At 49.2% G+C, this 17332-nt stretch overlaps 1 protein-coding gene across 1 annotated transcript in view; it reads right to left on the bottom strand.

Moving 5' to 3' along the window:
* Positions 1-17332, bottom strand: part of LOC122942150 (cadherin-like protein 26) — a 119871-nt gene that overhangs the window by 26719 nt on the left and 75820 nt on the right. The window contains exon 16 of the mRNA XM_044299649.1: positions 5479-5556. Within this exon, the coding sequence (XP_044155584.1) occupies positions 5479-5556 (78 nt within the window). The remainder of the gene's footprint in view (positions 1-5478; positions 5557-17332) is intronic.

Here is a 17332-nt window from a genome sequence, read left to right as displayed (position 1 = left end):
GTGTAACCTGCATGTAGCAGAGCTGTGTACTGTGTAGCAGATCTGTATGTGTAACCTGCATGTAGCAGAGCTGTGTACTGTGTAGCAGTGCTGTATGTGTAACCTGCATGTAGCAGTGCTGTGTACTGTGTAGCAGAGCTGTATGTGTAACCTGCATGTAGCAGAGCTGTGAACTGTGTAGCAGAGCTGTATGTGTAACCTGCATGTAGCAGAGCTGTGTACTGTGTTACAGGGATGTATGTGCAACCTGCAGGTAGCAGTGCTGTGTACTGTGTAGCAGAGATGTGTACTTTGCTACAGAGATGTGTGTGTAACCTGGGAACTATAAAAAAGTGTAAAAAAAAAACATAAATATTCAGATCACCCCCCTTTTCCCAAAATTAAAATAAAAGACACATCATGGGTGTCGCAATGTGTAAAAACACCCATTGTATAAAAATAAATTCCCCATACGGCAAATAGCAAAACAGAAAAAAAAGAGTCCAAATGTCCGATTCGCCGTTTTTGGTCACTTCATTTTCTACAAAAATGTAAATAAAAAGTGATCAAAAAGTCTTAAACACCCCAGAATGGTATCAGTAAAAAGTTTAGATTGCCCCGCAAAAAATTAGCCCCCACCCAGCTCCGTACACATAATTACAAAAAAGTTATAGGGCTCGAAATATGGCGACAAAAAAAATCTGATATTTTTTTTTTTATCACTATTAAAACGCAAGAAAAACTATACATATAAGGTATTGCCGGATTCGATCTGACCTGTAGAATAAAAGTAACCAGTCAGTTTTATCGCACATCGAATGTCGTAAATAAAAATCACGTCAAACTGTGGTGTGCTTTTTTTTTCAACAGGAAGAATGGGCAGTTTTACCATCTGAGAAAATAAAGACCCTCATCCACAACTACCACAAAAGACTTCAAGCTGTCATTGATGTTAAAGGGGGCAATACATGGTATTAATAACTGGGGTGTGTAAACTTCTGATCAGGGTCATTTGGGGAGTTTGTGTTGTGATTATGATTTATAAAGAGTAAACACCGTTGTTTGACATAAATGGCTTCAGCCGACCACTAACCATGAGCGAGAGAAAAGTGTCCGTGGTATCATTCATATTCTCTGAACAATGGTTAAAGGGGGTATTCTCATCTTAATGATCACTGGTAAATCTGGTAATGATTTGACAGTGATAATTTTTCTAAATACATTTTATTACCCAATTCCCATCCTTTTTTAGAAAATAAGTCCCCTCTTACCTGATGTTGTCTTTGGTCTCCCCTGGTCACGGCCACCTCTCCTGTCGAATCCAGCCGGGCCACGCTTGCGCAGAAGACGGAAAATTCTCTCCCGGCTGGTCCGCGCAATGTCCTAAACGCGCATGCCGCCGTGCATGCGCCATGATGACTTCTTCCTGGCCAGTATAGTACAGAGCCGCGAATGTGCACGCCGACTCTGTACTATACAGGCCAGGAATAAGTCACCATGGCACATGCGCGGCGCCGTGCGCGTTCAGGACATTGCGCGGCCCGGCCGGGAGAGAATCTTCAGTCTTCTGCGCAAGCGCGGCCCGGTCGGGAGAAGAATACAGGAAGTGAACGTCACGCTCAAGGAAGGTAAGTATGAAAAAGGGAAGATGAGAATACCCCTTTAAGAAATCATAAATTCTGCAAGGGTATGTAAACTTATCAGCACAACTGTAAGTAGCTGTGTGATATAAATCTGTGGAATATGGGAAGCACAAGAGGATGTGCACCTTAAACCCCATCTTTGTAAGGCCTCTTGCACATGGTCGCTGTGTGCCTGTGGTCGTATTGTGGACCACATACGGCGGTTCTGCAATACACAGGGCACCAGCCGTGTGCATCCCGCATCCGTGATGTCGACCCATTCACTTGAACGGAACAGAAACACGGATCGGATCCCCACAGAAGCACTACAGAGTACTGGTTCCGTGGTGTTTCTGGCCATGCCTCCGCACAGCAAAAAAGTAGAACATATTCACGGACCTATTCAAGTTGAATGGGTCTGGATCTGTCCCGGCTGCTGCACGCACGTTGCCCGTGCATTGGGGACTGCAAATTGCTGTCCCCAATGCACGGAATGGACCAACAACGTTCATGTGCAAGAGGCCTAACACTTGTGATCTGTGTGAAGTGGCATATATGCATTCATGTTGCATGTATTTATTAATTAAGGTTACCAATTCTGAGTAACTCGGAGTGACAGGAGTTTTACAGAATCAGATTTTTTTTTTGTCGCCATATTTTGAGCCCTATAACTTTTTGGGAATTATGTGTACAGAGCTGGATGGGGGCTCATTTTTTGCGGGGCAATCTAAACTTTTCACTGATACCATTCTGGGGTGTTTAAGACTTTTTGATCACTTTTTATTTACATTTTTGTAGCAAATGAAGCGACCAAAAACAGAGAATCGGACATTTGGACTCTTTTTTTTTTCCTGTTTTGCCGTATGGGGAATATATTTTTATACAATGGGTGTTTTTACACATTGCGACACCCATGATGTGTATTTTTTTAGTTCTTTTATTTTCATTTTGGGAAAAGGGGGGTGATCTGAATTTTTATGTTTTATTTTACACTTTTTTATAGTTCCCAGGTTACACACACATCTCTGTTACACAGTAAAAAGCTCTGCTACATGCGGTTACACACACATCTCTGTAACACAGTACACAGCACTGCTACATGCAGGTTACACATACAGCTCTGCTACACAGTACACAGCTCTGCTACATGCAGGTTACACATACAGCACTGCTACACAGTACACAGCTCTGCTACATGCAGGTTACACAATTAGCTCTGCTACACAGTACACAGCTCTGCTACATGCAGGTTACACATACAGATCTGCTACACAGTACACAGCTCTGCTACCTGCAGGTTACACATACATCTCTGTAACACAGCACACAGCTCTGCTACATGCAGGTTACACATACAGCTCTGCTACACAATACACAGCACTGCTACATGCAGGTTACACATACAGCACTGCTACACAGTACACAGCTATGCTACATGCAGGTTACACATACAGCTCTGCTACACAGTACACAGCTCTGCTACATGCAGGTTACACATACAGATCTGCTACACAGTACACAGCTCTGCTACCTGCAGGTTACACATACAGATCTGCTACACAGTACACAGCTCTGCTACCTGCAGGTTACACATACATCTCTGTAACACAGTACACAGCTCTGCTACATGCAGGTTACACATACAGATCTACTACACAGTACACAGCTCTGCTACCTGCAGGTTACACATACAGCTCTGCTACACAGTACACAGCTCTGCTACATGCAGGTTACACATACAGATCTGCTACCTGCAGGTTACACATACATCTCTGTAACACAGTACACAGCTCTGCTACATGCAGGTTACACATACATCTCGGTAACACAGTACACAGCTCTGCTACATGCAGGTTACACATACAGATCTACTACACATTACACAGCTCTGCTACCTGCAGGTTACACATACAGATCTGCTACACAGTACACAGCTCTGCTGCCTGCAGGTTACACATACATCTCTGTAACACAGTACACAGCTCTGCTACATGCAGGTTACACACACATCTCTAGTACAGAGCTCTATTTGATAGCTACAGTTCTGTACACTCTACCAGCTGCTGTGCACATCTGACCCCTCCCACACACGTGACTTGTCACATGGTCATGACGTCATCACAGGTCCTTTGCCTCTCCAGCAGCTAGGAGCTCCGTCAGGTGAAGAGTGTGTGTAGTAGGGCGTATTTTGAGTTAGGGAGGACGGAGTTTTGGCTGATGTCTGAGGGAGGACAGAGTTTTAGCTGATGTCTGAGGTCTGATGGAGTTTTGCCTGACGGAGGATGGAGTTTTGTCTGATGTCTGATGGAGTTTTGGGTGAGGGAGGACGGAGTTTTGTCTGATGTCTGAGGTCTGATGGAGTTTTGCCTGATGGAGGATGGAGTTTTGTCTGATGTCTGATGGAGTTTTGCCTGATGGAGGACGGAGTTTTGTCTGATGTCTGAGGTCTGATGGAGTTTTGCCTGACGGAGGATGGAGTTTTGTCTGATGTCTGAGGTCTGATGGAGTTTTGCCTGACGGAGGACGGAGTTTTGTCTGATGTCTGAGGTCTGATGGAGTTTTGCCTGACGGAGGACGGAGTTTTAGCTGATGTCTGAGGTCTGATGGAGTTTTGGGTGACGGAGGACGGAGTTTTAGCTGATGTCTGAGGTCTGATGGAGTTTTGGGTGACGGAGGACGGAGTTTTGTCTGATGTCTGAGGTCTGATGGAGTTTTGCCTGATGGAGGACGGAGTTTTGTCTGATGTCTGATGGAGTTTCGGATGAGGGAGGACAGAGTTTTGTCTAAAGTCTGAGGTAGGAGGGAGTTTTGCCTGACGGAGGATGGAGTTGTGGATGATGTCTGACGATGTCCTAATATGTATGCCGTACAGCTGTATTGGCCTCATTTCTGTCTTAAAAGCTCAGTGCCACAATTTTTATTTTATTTTTTAATAAACTTTGGTAAGACTGTTACTTCTGTACCCCCTATGGCTACTATAAAGGGGAAAAGATAGCAGACGCACCTGCAGTACCCCAGACCTGGGGATATCTGCAAATTGTTTTTTTTGTATTGCATATTGTTAGGTAATGTTATATACTGTATGTTATTTGTCCGTAAGTACCAGTAAGTTATATGGTTGGCAAATGGTTGGCATGGACAGGGCTAACTACCCTGATCCTCCTCTCTTGGAAGGAGTGGGAGTGGGATGGTCCTGCTTCCTGCCAGGAGGGGGAGTTCCTGAACAGATACAGAGAGGAGTGGCCCTGCTCCTGTTACAGATTTTCTCAGGTATCAAGAAGATACCTGAGAAACCAGACAGCAGAGCGAACAGCTGACATTCTGCATATTAGACACTGCTGTAAGGTGAGGGACAATGGCTCAGACACCCATCACCCAAGACTAGGCCATACTAGGCCAACTAAAGCTAAAGTATAGACCTGATCTACATCTACACCTACCAGTATTAAGTTTCAGTCATCCAACCTGCCTCCATACTTCCTTACTGGTGACAGAAATTGCACTTTACACTGCTATTTAATGTACCAAACATTCTATGCTGGACTTAGTAAAAAGAGACTGTTATGTGTTTACTTCTGACCCATTTTTTAAACTACATATCCACTGCACAGATCACATCTTTTATTTGAAACGTAAAATCATTGTTTGCTGCTGGCAAACAATGATTCTGTATGAGAACGAGCGATCACAGTAGCGATCGCCTGTGCCCATTCAGAGATGATCAACTATTGCTCATTGATCAGGCAATTATTAGAATGCTTGGTTCTGAATGCTCACGGCCTTTATTGGCACATGATAAGTGAAGGTCTAAGTGACAAATTGTTGATTCGGGGCCAGATATACTCTTCACAAGACCAGTATGGTCTCCTTAGCTTACCGAATGTCTGCGTCTGTTTGCTCGATTAAAAGCTCCAGCTCCTCCTTCAGCTCCTTCTTGAATTCGTAACGAGTAGTTCTATGAGAATAGAAAATAATATGACTTTTTGTAGATCACTACAATTAGAAGAAAAAATAATCTGTTGATAAATGTTGTGGGGGTCACTGCATGTTGTGGGGGTCACTTCAAAGATGTGGGGGGAACTGCATGCTGTGGGGGTATCCTCAGGGATGTGGGGGGAACTGCATGCTGTGGGGGTATCCTCAGGGATGTGGGGGGAACTGCATGCTGTGGGGGTCACCTCAGGGATGTGGGGGGAACTGCACGCTGCAGGGGTCACCTCAGGGATGTGGGGGGAACTTCACGCTGTGGGGGTCACCTCAGGGATCTGGTTGCTGTATCCCCCTTTCTCCAGGAAGCCCAGGAGAAGGAAGCTGCTCTCCAGCCAGTACGGCTGCTTCTCCTGAGACATCAGCAGGTTCCTGAGTGACAGGAAGCTCTCCTCCTGGCCCCAGATGGCCTTCACCAGCTCGTTTGACTCCCACAGCTCAGCTGCCTTGCACATCTGTCATTTCCCACCTTCCTCACGACACACCCCCTGATGTCATGGCTTGTCCATTCAGAGCTGTAGCTGCTGTTGCCTGCTCCGATACCATGGAGGTAGGGATGGCAATTGCTATGTGTGCATCTTTTGCATGTTGGGCCCTCCCTTTAGTAATAGTGATCCAACGCCTCCTCCAGGCCCCCCACAAAGAGCCTGATCGCCGGGTCCTTGATGGCAGTACCACCAGTACTGCCCTAATGGTGGTCCTGGTCTCAGATCTCCACAACAGGATGGAGATTGAGTGGTTCCACTTGCCTACTAGGGATGCTAAAAACTCTCTGCACTTAGTCAAATGGTCTGTTCTATTTAAATGACACTCCGGAAACACCACAGAAGCATCATAAGTTGTGCTACCTACTAGTGGTGATATATTGCCACACAGCTGCCTCAAGATACATGGTCTTCTGGTGTATTTAATTGAAAAAGCTGGATCTCCACAGCAATACTGAGATTGAGTGATGTTACCGATTGGTGGTGATACATGTTGCTAAGAAGCCACCTAACCTCGCTGGTCATCTGTTCAATTCAAATAGAACCCTCAGTTCCCTACAACAGGCTTGCTAAGCAGACGCTTTTTCGAGTGCTGCCTGGAAAGCATAGTGTAACATAACACTTCATCACAGCCACTACCACTCTCATCCTCTGCATCGACTCCTCAGGAGCTCGCTGCACAACCAGCTGTGATATCTGGAGAGGCACGAAGGCTCTTTTGACACATAAAACGAGGGGCAGAGAATAGGGGAAAATATTGGACATAAACGTTTGTACAAACACTCGTTCCCGATAAATGTGCCACCGATCATCCCGATGAACAGACTAATACTTGCTTATCAGGTGATCACTAGAGTTGAGCGAACACCTGGATGTTCGGGTTCGAGAAGTTCGGCCGAACATCCCGGAAATGTTCGGGTTCGGGATCCGAACCCGATCCGAACTTCGTCCCGAACCCGAACCCCATTGAAGTCAATGGGGACCCGAACTTTTCGGCACTAAAAAGGCTGTAAAACAGCCCAGGAAAGAGCTAGAGGGCTGCAAAAGGCAGCAACATGTAGGTAAATCCCCTGCAAACAAATGTGGATAGGGAAATGAATTAAAATAAAAATTAAATAAATAAAAATTACCAAAATCAATTGGAGAGAGGTTCCATAGCAGAGAATCTGGCTTCCCGTCACCCACCACTGGAACAGTCCATTCTCAGATATTTAGGCCCCGGCACCCAGGCAGAGGAGAGAGGTCCCGTAACAGAGAATCTGTCTTCATGTCAGCAGAGAATTAGTCTGCATGTCATAGCAGAGAATGAGGCTTCACGTCAGCCACCACTGCAACAGTCCATTGGCATATATTTAGGCCCAGCACCCAGGCAGAGGAGGGAGGTCCCGTAACAGAGAATCTGTCTTCATGTCAGCAGAGAATTAGTCTGCATGTCATAGCAGAGAATGAGGCTTCACGTCAGCCACCACTGCAACAGTCCATTGGCATATATTTAGGCCCAGCACCCAGGCAGAGGAGGGAGGTCCCGTAACAGAGAATCTGTCTTCATGTCAGCAGAGAATTAGTCTGCATGTCATAGCAGAGAATGAGGCTTCACGTCAGCCACCACTGCAACAGTCCATTGGCATATATTTAGGCCCAGCACACACACAGGCAGAGGAGAGAGGTCCCGTAACAGAGAATCTGGCTTCATGTCAGCAGAGAATCAGTCTGCATGTCATAGCAGAGAATGAGGCTTCACGTCAGCCACCACTGCAACAGTCCATTGGCATATATTTAGGCCCAGCACACACACAGGCAGAGGAGAGAGGTCCCGTAACAGAGGATCTGGCTTCATGTCAGCAGAGAATCAGTCTGCATGTCATAGCAGAGAATCAGGCTTCACGTCAGCCACCACTGCAACAGTCCATTGTCATAAATTTAGGCCCAGCACCCAGGCAGAGGAGAGAGGTCCCATAACAGACAATCTGGCTTCATGTCAGCAGAGAATTAGTCTGCATGTCATAGCAGAGAATGAGGCTTCACGTCAGCCACCACTGCAACAGTCCATTGGCATATATTTAGGCCTAGCACACAGGCAGAGGAGAGAGGTCCCGTAACAGACAATCTGGCTTCATGTCAGCAGAGAATCAGTCTGCATGTCATAGCAGAGAATGAGGCTTCACGTCACCCACCACTGCAACAGTCCATTGGCATATATTTAGGCCTAGCACACAGGCAGAGCAGAGAGGTCCCGTAACAGACAATCTGGCTTCATGACAGCAGAGAATCAGTCTGCATGTCATAGCAGAGAATGAGGCTTCACGTCACCCACCACTGCAACAGTCCATTGGCATATATTTAGGCCCTAGCACACAGGCAGAGCAGAGAGGTCCCGTAACAGACAATCTGGCTTCATGACAGCAGAGAATCAGTCTGCATGTCATAGCAGAGAATGAGGCTTCACGTCACCCACCACTGCAACAGTCCATTGGCATATATTTAGGCCTAGCACACAGGCAGAGCAGAGAGGTCCCGTAACAGAGGATCTGGCTTCATGTCAGCAGAGAATCAGTCTGCATGTCATAGCAGAGAATGAGGCTTCACGTCAGCCACCACTGCAACAGTCCATTGGCATATATTTAGGCCCAGCACCCAGGCAGAGGAGGGAGGTCCCGTAACAGAGAATCTGTCTTCATGTCAGCAGAGAATTAGTCTGCATGTCATAGCAGAGAATGAGGCTTCACGTCAGCCACCACTGCAACAGTCCATTGGCATATATTTAGGCCCAGCACACACACAGGCAGAGGAGAGAGGTCCCGTAACAGAGAATCTGTCTTCATGTCAGCAGAGAATTAGTCTGCATGTCATAGCAGAGAATCAGGCTTCACGTCACCCACCACTGCAACAGTCCATTGGCATATATTTAGGCCCAGCACCCAGGCAGAGGAGGGAGGTCCCGTAACAGAGAATCTGTCTTCATGTCAGCAGAGAATTAGTCTGCATGTCATAGCAGAGAATGAGGCTTCACGTCAGCCACCACTGCAACAGTCCATTGGCATATATTTAGGCCCAGCACACACACAGGCAGAGGAGAGAGGTCCCGTAACAGACAATCTGGCTTCATGTCAGCAGAGAATTAGTCTGCATGTCATAGCAGAGAATGAGGCTTCACGTCACCCACCACTGCAACAGTCCATTGGCATATATTTAGGCCCAGCACCCAGGCAGAGGAGGGAGGTCCCGTAACAGAGAATCTGTCTTCATGTCAGCAGAGAATTAGTCTGCATGTCATAGCAGAGAATGAGGCTTCACGTCACCCACCACTGCAACAGTCCATTGGCATATATTTAGGCCTAGCACACAGGCAGAGCAGAGAGGTCCCGTAACAGACAATCTGGCTTCATGACAGCAGAGAATCAGTCTGCATGTCATAGCAGAGAATGAGGCTTCACGTCACCCACCACTGCAACAGTCCATTGGCATATATTTAGGCCTAGCACACAGGCAGAGCAGAGAGGTCCCGTAACAGACAATCTGGCTTCATGACAGCAGAGAATCAGTCTGCATGTCATAGCAGAGAATGAGGCTTCACGTCACCCACCACTGCAACAGTCCATTGGCATATATTTAGGCCTAGCACACAGGCAGAGCAGAGAGGTCCCGTAACAGACGATCTGGCTTCATGTCAGCAGAGAATCAGTCTGCATGTCATAGCAGAGAATGAGGCTTCACGTCAGCCACCACTGCAACAGTCCATTGGCATATATTTAGGCCCAGCACCCAGGCAGAGGAGGGAGGTCCCGTAACAGAGAATCTGTCTTCATGTCAGCAGAGAATTAGTCTGCATGTCATAGCAGAGAATGAGGCTTCACGTCAGCCACCACTGCAACAGTCCATTGGCATATATTTAGGCCCAGCACACACACAGGCAGAGGAGAGAGGTCCCGTAACAGAGAATCTGTCTTCATGTCAGCAGAGAATTAGTCTGCATGTCATAGCAGAGAATCAGGCTTCACGTCACCCACCACTGCAACAGTCCATTGGCATATATTTAGGCCCAGCACCCAGGCAGAGGAGGGAGGTCCCGTAACAGAGAATCTGTCTTCATGTCAGCAGAGAATTAGTCTGCATGTCATAGCAGAGAATGAGGCTTCACGTCAGCCACCACTGCAACAGTCCATTGGCATATATTTAGGCCCAGCACACACACAGGCAGAGGAGAGAGGTCCCGTAACAGACAATCTGGCTTCATGTCAGCAGAGAATTAGTCTGCATGTCATAGCAGAGAATGAGGCTTCACGTCACCCACCACTGCAACAGTCCATTGGCATATATTTAGGCCCAGCACCCAGGCAGAGGAGGGAGGTCCCGTAACAGAGAATCTGTCTTCATGTCAGCAGAGAATTAGTCTGCATGTCATAGCAGAGAATGAGGCTTCACGTCACCCACCACTGCAACAGTCCATTGGCATATATTTAGGCCTAGCACACAGGCAGAGCAGAGAGGTCCCGTAACAGACAATCTGGCTTCATGACAGCAGAGAATCAGTCTGCATGTCATAGCAGAGAATGAGGCTTCACGTCACCCACCACTGCAACAGTCCATTGGCATATATTTAGGCCTAGCACACAGGCAGAGCAGAGAGGTCCCGTAACAGACGATCTGGCTTCATGTCAGCAGAGAATCAGTCTGCATGTCATAGCAGAGAATGAGGCTTCACGTCAGCCACCACTGCAACAGTCCATTGGCATATATTTAGGCCCAGCACCCAGGCAGAGGAGGGAGGTCCCGTAACAGAGAATCTGTCTTCATGTCAGCAGAGAATTAGTCTGCATGTCATAGCAGAGAATGAGGCTTCACGTCAGCCACCACTGCAACAGTCCATTGGCATATATTTAGGCCCAGCACACACACAGGCAGAGGAGAGAGGTCCCGTAACAGAGAATCTGTCTTCATGTCAGCAGAGAATTAGTCTGCATGTCATAGCAGAGAATCAGGCTTCACGTCACCCACCACTGCAACAGTCCATTGGCATATATTTAGGCCCAGCACCCAGGCAGAGGAGGGAGGTCCCGTAACAGAGAATCTGTCTTCATGTCAGCAGAGAATTAGTCTGCATGTCATAGCAGAGAATGAGGCTTCACGTCAGCCACCACTGCAACAGTCCATTGGCATATATTTAGGCCCAGCACACACACAGGCAGAGGAGAGAGGTCCCGTAACAGAGAATCTGTCTTCATGTCAGCAGAGAATTAGTCTGCATGTCATAGCAGAGAATGAGGCTTCACGTCAGCCACCACTGCAACAGTCCATTGGCATATATTTAGGCCCAGCACACACACAGGCAGAGGAGAGAGGTCCCGTAACAGAGAATCTGTCTTCATGTCAGCAGAGAATTAGTCTGCATGTCATAGCAGAGAATCAGGCTTCACGTCACCCACCACTGCAACAGTCCATTGGCATATATTTAGGCCCAGCACCCAGGCAGAGGAGGGAGGTCCCGTAACAGAGAATCTGTCTTCATGTCAGCAGAGAATTAGTCTGCATGTCATAGCAGAGAATGAGGCTTCACGTCAGCCACCACTGCAACAGTCCATTGGCATATATTTAGGCCCAGCACACACACAGGCAGAGGAGAGAGGTCCCGTAACAGAGAATCTGTCTTCATGTCAGCAGAGAATTAGTCTGCATGTCATAGCAGAGAATGAGGCTTCACGTCAGCCACCACTGCAACAGTCCATTGGCATATATTTAGGCCCAGCACACACACAGGCAGAGGAGAGAGGTCCCGTAACAGACAATCTGGCTTCATGTCAGCAGAGAATTAGTCTGCATGTCATAGCAGAGAATGAGGCTTCACGTCACCCACCACTGCAACAGTCCATTGGCATATATTTAGGCCCAGCACCCAGGCAGAGGAGGGAGGTCCCGTAACAGAGAATCTGTCTTCATGTCAGCAGAGAATTAGTCTGCATGTCATAGCAGAGAATGAGGCTTCACGTCACCCACCACTGCAACAGTCCATTGGCATATATTTAGGCCTAGCACACAGGCAGAGCAGAGAGGTCCCGTAACAGACAATCTGGCTTCATGACAGCAGAGAATCAGTCTGCATGTCATAGCAGAGAATGAGGCTTCACGTCACCCACCACTGCAACAGTCCATTGGCATATATTTAGGCCTAGCACACAGGCAGAGCAGAGAGGTCCCGTAACAGACGATCTGGCTTCATGTCAGCAGAGAATCAGTCTGCATGTCATAGCAGAGAATGAGGCTTCACGTCAGCCACCACTGCAACAGTCCATTGGCATATATTTAGGCCCAGCACCCAGGCAGAGGAGGGAGGTCCCGTAACAGAGAATCTGTCTTCATGTCAGCAGAGAATTAGTCTGCATGTCATAGCAGAGAATGAGGCTTCACGTCAGCCACCACTGCAACAGTCCATTGGCATATATTTAGGCCCAGCACACACACAGGCAGAGGAGAGAGGTCCCGTAACAGAGAATCTGTCTTCATGTCAGCAGAGAATTAGTCTGCATGTCATAGCAGAGAATCAGGCTTCACGTCACCCACCACTGCAACAGTCCATTGGCATATATTTAGGCCCAGCACCCAGGCAGAGGAGGGAGGTCCCGTAACAGAGAATCTGTCTTCATGTCAGCAGAGAATTAGTCTGCATGTCATAGCAGAGAATGAGGCTTCACGTCAGCCACCACTGCAACAGTCCATTGGCATATATTTAGGCCCAGCACACACACAGGCAGAGGAGAGAGGTCCCGTAACAGAGAATCTGTCTTCATGTCAGCAGAGAATTAGTCTGCATGTCATAGCAGAGAATGAGGCTTCACGTCAGCCACCACTGCAACAGTCCATTGGCATATATTTAGGCCCAGCACACACACAGGCAGAGGAGAGAGGTCCCGTAACAGAGAATCTGTCTTCATGTCAGCAGAGAATTAGTCTGCATGTCATAGCAGAGAATCAGGCTTCACGTCACCCACCACTGCAACAGTCCATTGGCATATATTTAGGCCCAGCACCCAGGCAGAGGAGGGAGGTCCCGTAACAGAGAATCTGTCTTCATGTCAGCAGAGAATTAGTCTGCATGTCATAGCAGAGAATGAGGCTTCACGTCAGCCACCACTGCAACAGTCCATTGGCATATATTTAGGCCCAGCACACACACAGGCAGAGGAGAGAGGTCCCGTAACAGAGAATCTGTCTTCATGTCAGCAGAGAATTAGTCTGCATGTCATAGCAGAGAATGAGGCTTCACGTCAGCCACCACTGCAACAGTCCATTGGCATATATTTAGGCCCAGCACACACACAGGCAGAGGAGAGAGGTCCCGTAACAGACAATCTGGCTTCATGTCAGCAGAGAATTAGTCTGCATGTCATAGCAGAGAATGAGGCTTCACGTCACCCACCACTGCAACAGTCCATTGGCATATATTTAGGCCCAGCACCCAGGCAGAGGAGGGAGGTCCCGTAACAGAGAATCTGTCTTCATGTCAGCAGAGAATTAGTCTGCATGTCATAGCAGAGAATGAGGCTTCACGTCAGCCACCACTGCAACAGTCCATTGGCATATATTTAGGCCCAGCACACACACAGGCAGAGGAGAGAGGTCCCGTAACAGAGGATCTGGCTTCATGTCAGCAGAGAATCAGTCTGCATGTCATAGCAGAGAATCAGGCTTCACGTCAGCCACCACTGCAACAGTCCATTGGCATATATTTAGGCCTAGCACACAGGCAGAGGAGAGAGGTCCCGTAACAGACAATCTGGCTTCATGTCAGCAGAGAATCAGTCTGCATGTCATAGCAGAGAATGAGGCTTCACGTCAGCCACCACTGCAACAGTCCATTGTCATAAATTTAGGCCCAGCACCCAGGCAGAGGAGGGAGGTCCCGTAACAGACAATCTGGCTTCATGTCAGCAGAGAATTAGTCTGCATGTCATAGCAGAGAATCAGGCTTCATGTCAGCCACCACTGCAACAGTCCATTGGCATATATTTAGGCCTAGCACACAGGCAGAGGAGAGGTTCATTCAACTTTGGGTAGCATCGCAATATAATGGTAAAATGAAAATAAAAATAGGATTGAATGAGGAAGTGCCCTGGAGTCCAATAATATATGGTTATGGGGAGGTAGTTAATGTCTAATCTGGACAAGGGACGGACAGGTCCTGTGGGATCCATGCCTGGTTCATTTTTATGAACGTCAGCTTGTCCACATTGGCTGTAGACAGGCGGCTGCGTTTGTCTGTAATGACGCCCCCTGCCGTGCTGAATACACGTTCAGACAAAACGCTGGCTGCCGGGCAGGCCAGCACCTCCAAGGCATAAAAGGCTAGCTCTGGCCACGTGGACAATTTAGAGACCCAGAAGTTGAATGGGGCCGAACCATCAGTCAGTACGTGGAGGGGTGTGCACACGTACTGTTCCACCATGTTAGTGAAATGTTGCCTCCTGCTAACACGTTGCGTATCAGGTGGTGGTGCAGTTAGCTGTGGCGTGTTGACAAAAGTTTTCCACATCTCTGCCATGCTAACCCTGCCCTCAGAGGAGCTGGCCGTGACACAGCTGCCTTGGCGACCTCTTGCTCCTCCTCTGCCTTGGCCTTGGGCTTCCACTTGTTCCCCTGTGACATTTGGGAATGCTCTCAGTAGCGCGTCTACCAACGTGCGCTTGTACTCGCGCATCTTCCTATCACGCTCCAGTGCAGGAAGTAAGGTGGGCACATTGTCTTTGTAGCGTGGATCCAGCAGGGTGGCAACCCAGTAGTCCGCACAGGTTAAAATGTGGGCAACTCTGCTGTCGTTGCGCAGGCACTGCAGCATGTAGTCGCTCATGTGTGCCAGGCTGCCCAGGGATAAGGACAAGCTGTCCTCTGTGGGAGGCGTATCGTCATCGTCCTGCCTTTCCCCCCAGCCACGCACCAGTGATGGACCCGAGCTGCGTTGGGTGCCACCCCGCTGTGACCATGCTTCATCCTCATCCTCCTCCACCTCCTCCTCATCCTCGTCCTCCTCGTCCTCCAGTAGTGGGCCCTGGCTGGCCACATTTGTACCTGGCCTCTGCTGTTGCCAAAAACCTCCCTCTGAGTCACTTCGAAGAGACTGGCCTGAAAGTGCTAAAAATGACCCCTCTTCCTCCTCCTCCTCCTCCTCCTCCTGGGCCACCTCCTCTTCCATCATCGCCCTAAGTGTTTTCTCAAGGAGACATAGAAGTGGTATTGTAACGCTGATAACGGTGTCATCGCCACTGGCCATGTTGGTGGAGTACTCGAAACAGCGCAACAGGGCACACAGGTCTCGCATGGAGGCCCAGTCATTGGTGGTGAAGTGGTGCTGTTCTGTAGTGCGACTGACCCGTGCGTGCTGCAGCTGAAACTCCACTATGGCCTGCTGCTGCTCGCACAGTCTGTCCAGCATGTGCAAGGTGGAGTTCCACCTGGTGGGCACGTCGCATATGAGGCGGTGAGCGGGAAGGCCGAAGTTACGCTGTAGCGCAGACAGGCGAGCAGCAGCAGGATGTGAACGCCGGAAGCGCGAACAGACGGCCCGCACTTTATGCAGCAGCTCTGACATGTCGGGGTAGTTGTGAATGAACTTCTGCACCACCAAATTCAGCACATGCGCCAAGCAAGGGATGTGCGTCAAATTGGCTAGTCCCAGAGCTGCAACGAGATTTCGCCCATTATCACACACCACCAGGCCGGGCTTGAGGCTCACCGGCAGCAACCACTCGTCGGTCTGTTGTTCTATACCCCGCCACAACTCCTGTGCGGTGTGGGGCCTGTCCCCCAAACATATGAGTTTCAGAATGGCCTGCTGACGTTTACCCCGGGCTGTGCTGAAGTTGGTGGTGAAGGTGTGTGGCTGACTGGATGAGCAGGTGGAAGAAGAGGAGGAGGAAGCCGAGAAGGAGGAGGTGGCAACAGGAGGCAAAGAATGTTGCCCTGCGATCCTTGGCGGCGGAAGGACGTGCGCCAAACAGCTCTCCGCCTGGGGCCCAGCTGCCACTACATTTACCCAGTGTGCAGTTAGGGAGATATAGCGTCCCTGGCCGTGCTTACTGGTCCACGTATCTGTGGTTAGGTGGACCTTGCCACAGATGGCGTTGCGCAGTGCACACTTGATTTTATCGGATACTTGGTTGTGCAGGGAAGGCACGGCTCTCTTGGAGAAGTAGTGCCGGCTGGGAACAACATACTGTGGGACAGCAAGCGACATGAGCTGTTTGAAGCTGTCTGTGTCCACCAGCCTAAATGACAGCATTTCATAGGCCAGTAGTTTAGAAATGCTGGCATTCAGGGCCAGGGATCGAGGGTGGCTAGGTGGGAATTTACGCTTTCTATCAAATGTTTGTGAGATGGAGAGCTGAACGCTGGCGTGTGACATGGTTGAGACGCTTGGTGACGGAGGTGGTGGTGGTGGTGTTGGTGGTACATCCCCTGTTTGCTGGGCGGCAGGTGCCAACGTTCCTCCAGAGGCGGAGGAAGAGGCCGAGGCGGCAGCAGCAGAATAGGCCGAGGCGGCAGCAGCAGAAGAGGTAGCAGGGGGAGCCTGAGTGACTTCCTTGGTTTTAAGGTGTTTACTCCACTGCAGTTCATGCTTTGCATGCAGGTGCCTGGTCATGCAGGTTGTGCTCAGGTTCAGAACGTTAATGCCTCGCTTCAGGCTCTGATGGCACAGCGTGCAAACCACTCGGGTCTTGTCGTCAGCACATTGTTTGAAGAAGTGCCATGCCAGGGAACTCCTTGAAGCTGCCTTTGGGGTGCTCGGTCCCAGATGGCGGCGGTCAGTAGCAGGCGGAGTCTCTTGGCGGCGGGTGTTCTGCTTTTGCCCACTGCTCCCTCTTTTGCTACGCTGTTGGCTCGGTCTCACCACTGCCTCTTCCTCCGAACTGTGAAAGTCAGTGGCACGACCTTCATTCCATGTGGGGTCTAGGACCTCATCGTCCCCTGCATCGTCTTCCACCCAGTCTTGATCCCTGACCTCCTGTTCAGTCTGCACACTGCAGAAAGACGCAGCAGTTGGCACCTGTGTTTCGTCATCATCAGAGACATGCTGAGGTGGTATTCCCATGTCCTCATCATCAGGAAACATAAGTGGTTGTGCGTCAGTGCATTCTATGTCTTTCACCGCTGGGGAAGGGCTAGGTGGATGCCCTTGGGAAACCCTGCCAGCGGAGTCTTCAAACAGCATAAGAGACTGCTGCATAACTTGAGGCTGAGACAGTTTCCCTGGTATGCATGGGGGTGATGTGA

This window comes from Bufo gargarizans, chromosome 6 (assembly GCF_014858855.1).
Source record: "Bufo gargarizans isolate SCDJY-AF-19 chromosome 6, ASM1485885v1, whole genome shotgun sequence".
Lineage (NCBI taxonomy): Eukaryota > Metazoa > Chordata > Amphibia > Anura > Bufonidae > Bufo > Bufo gargarizans.
This window is presented reverse-complemented; position numbering and strand designations above follow the sequence as displayed.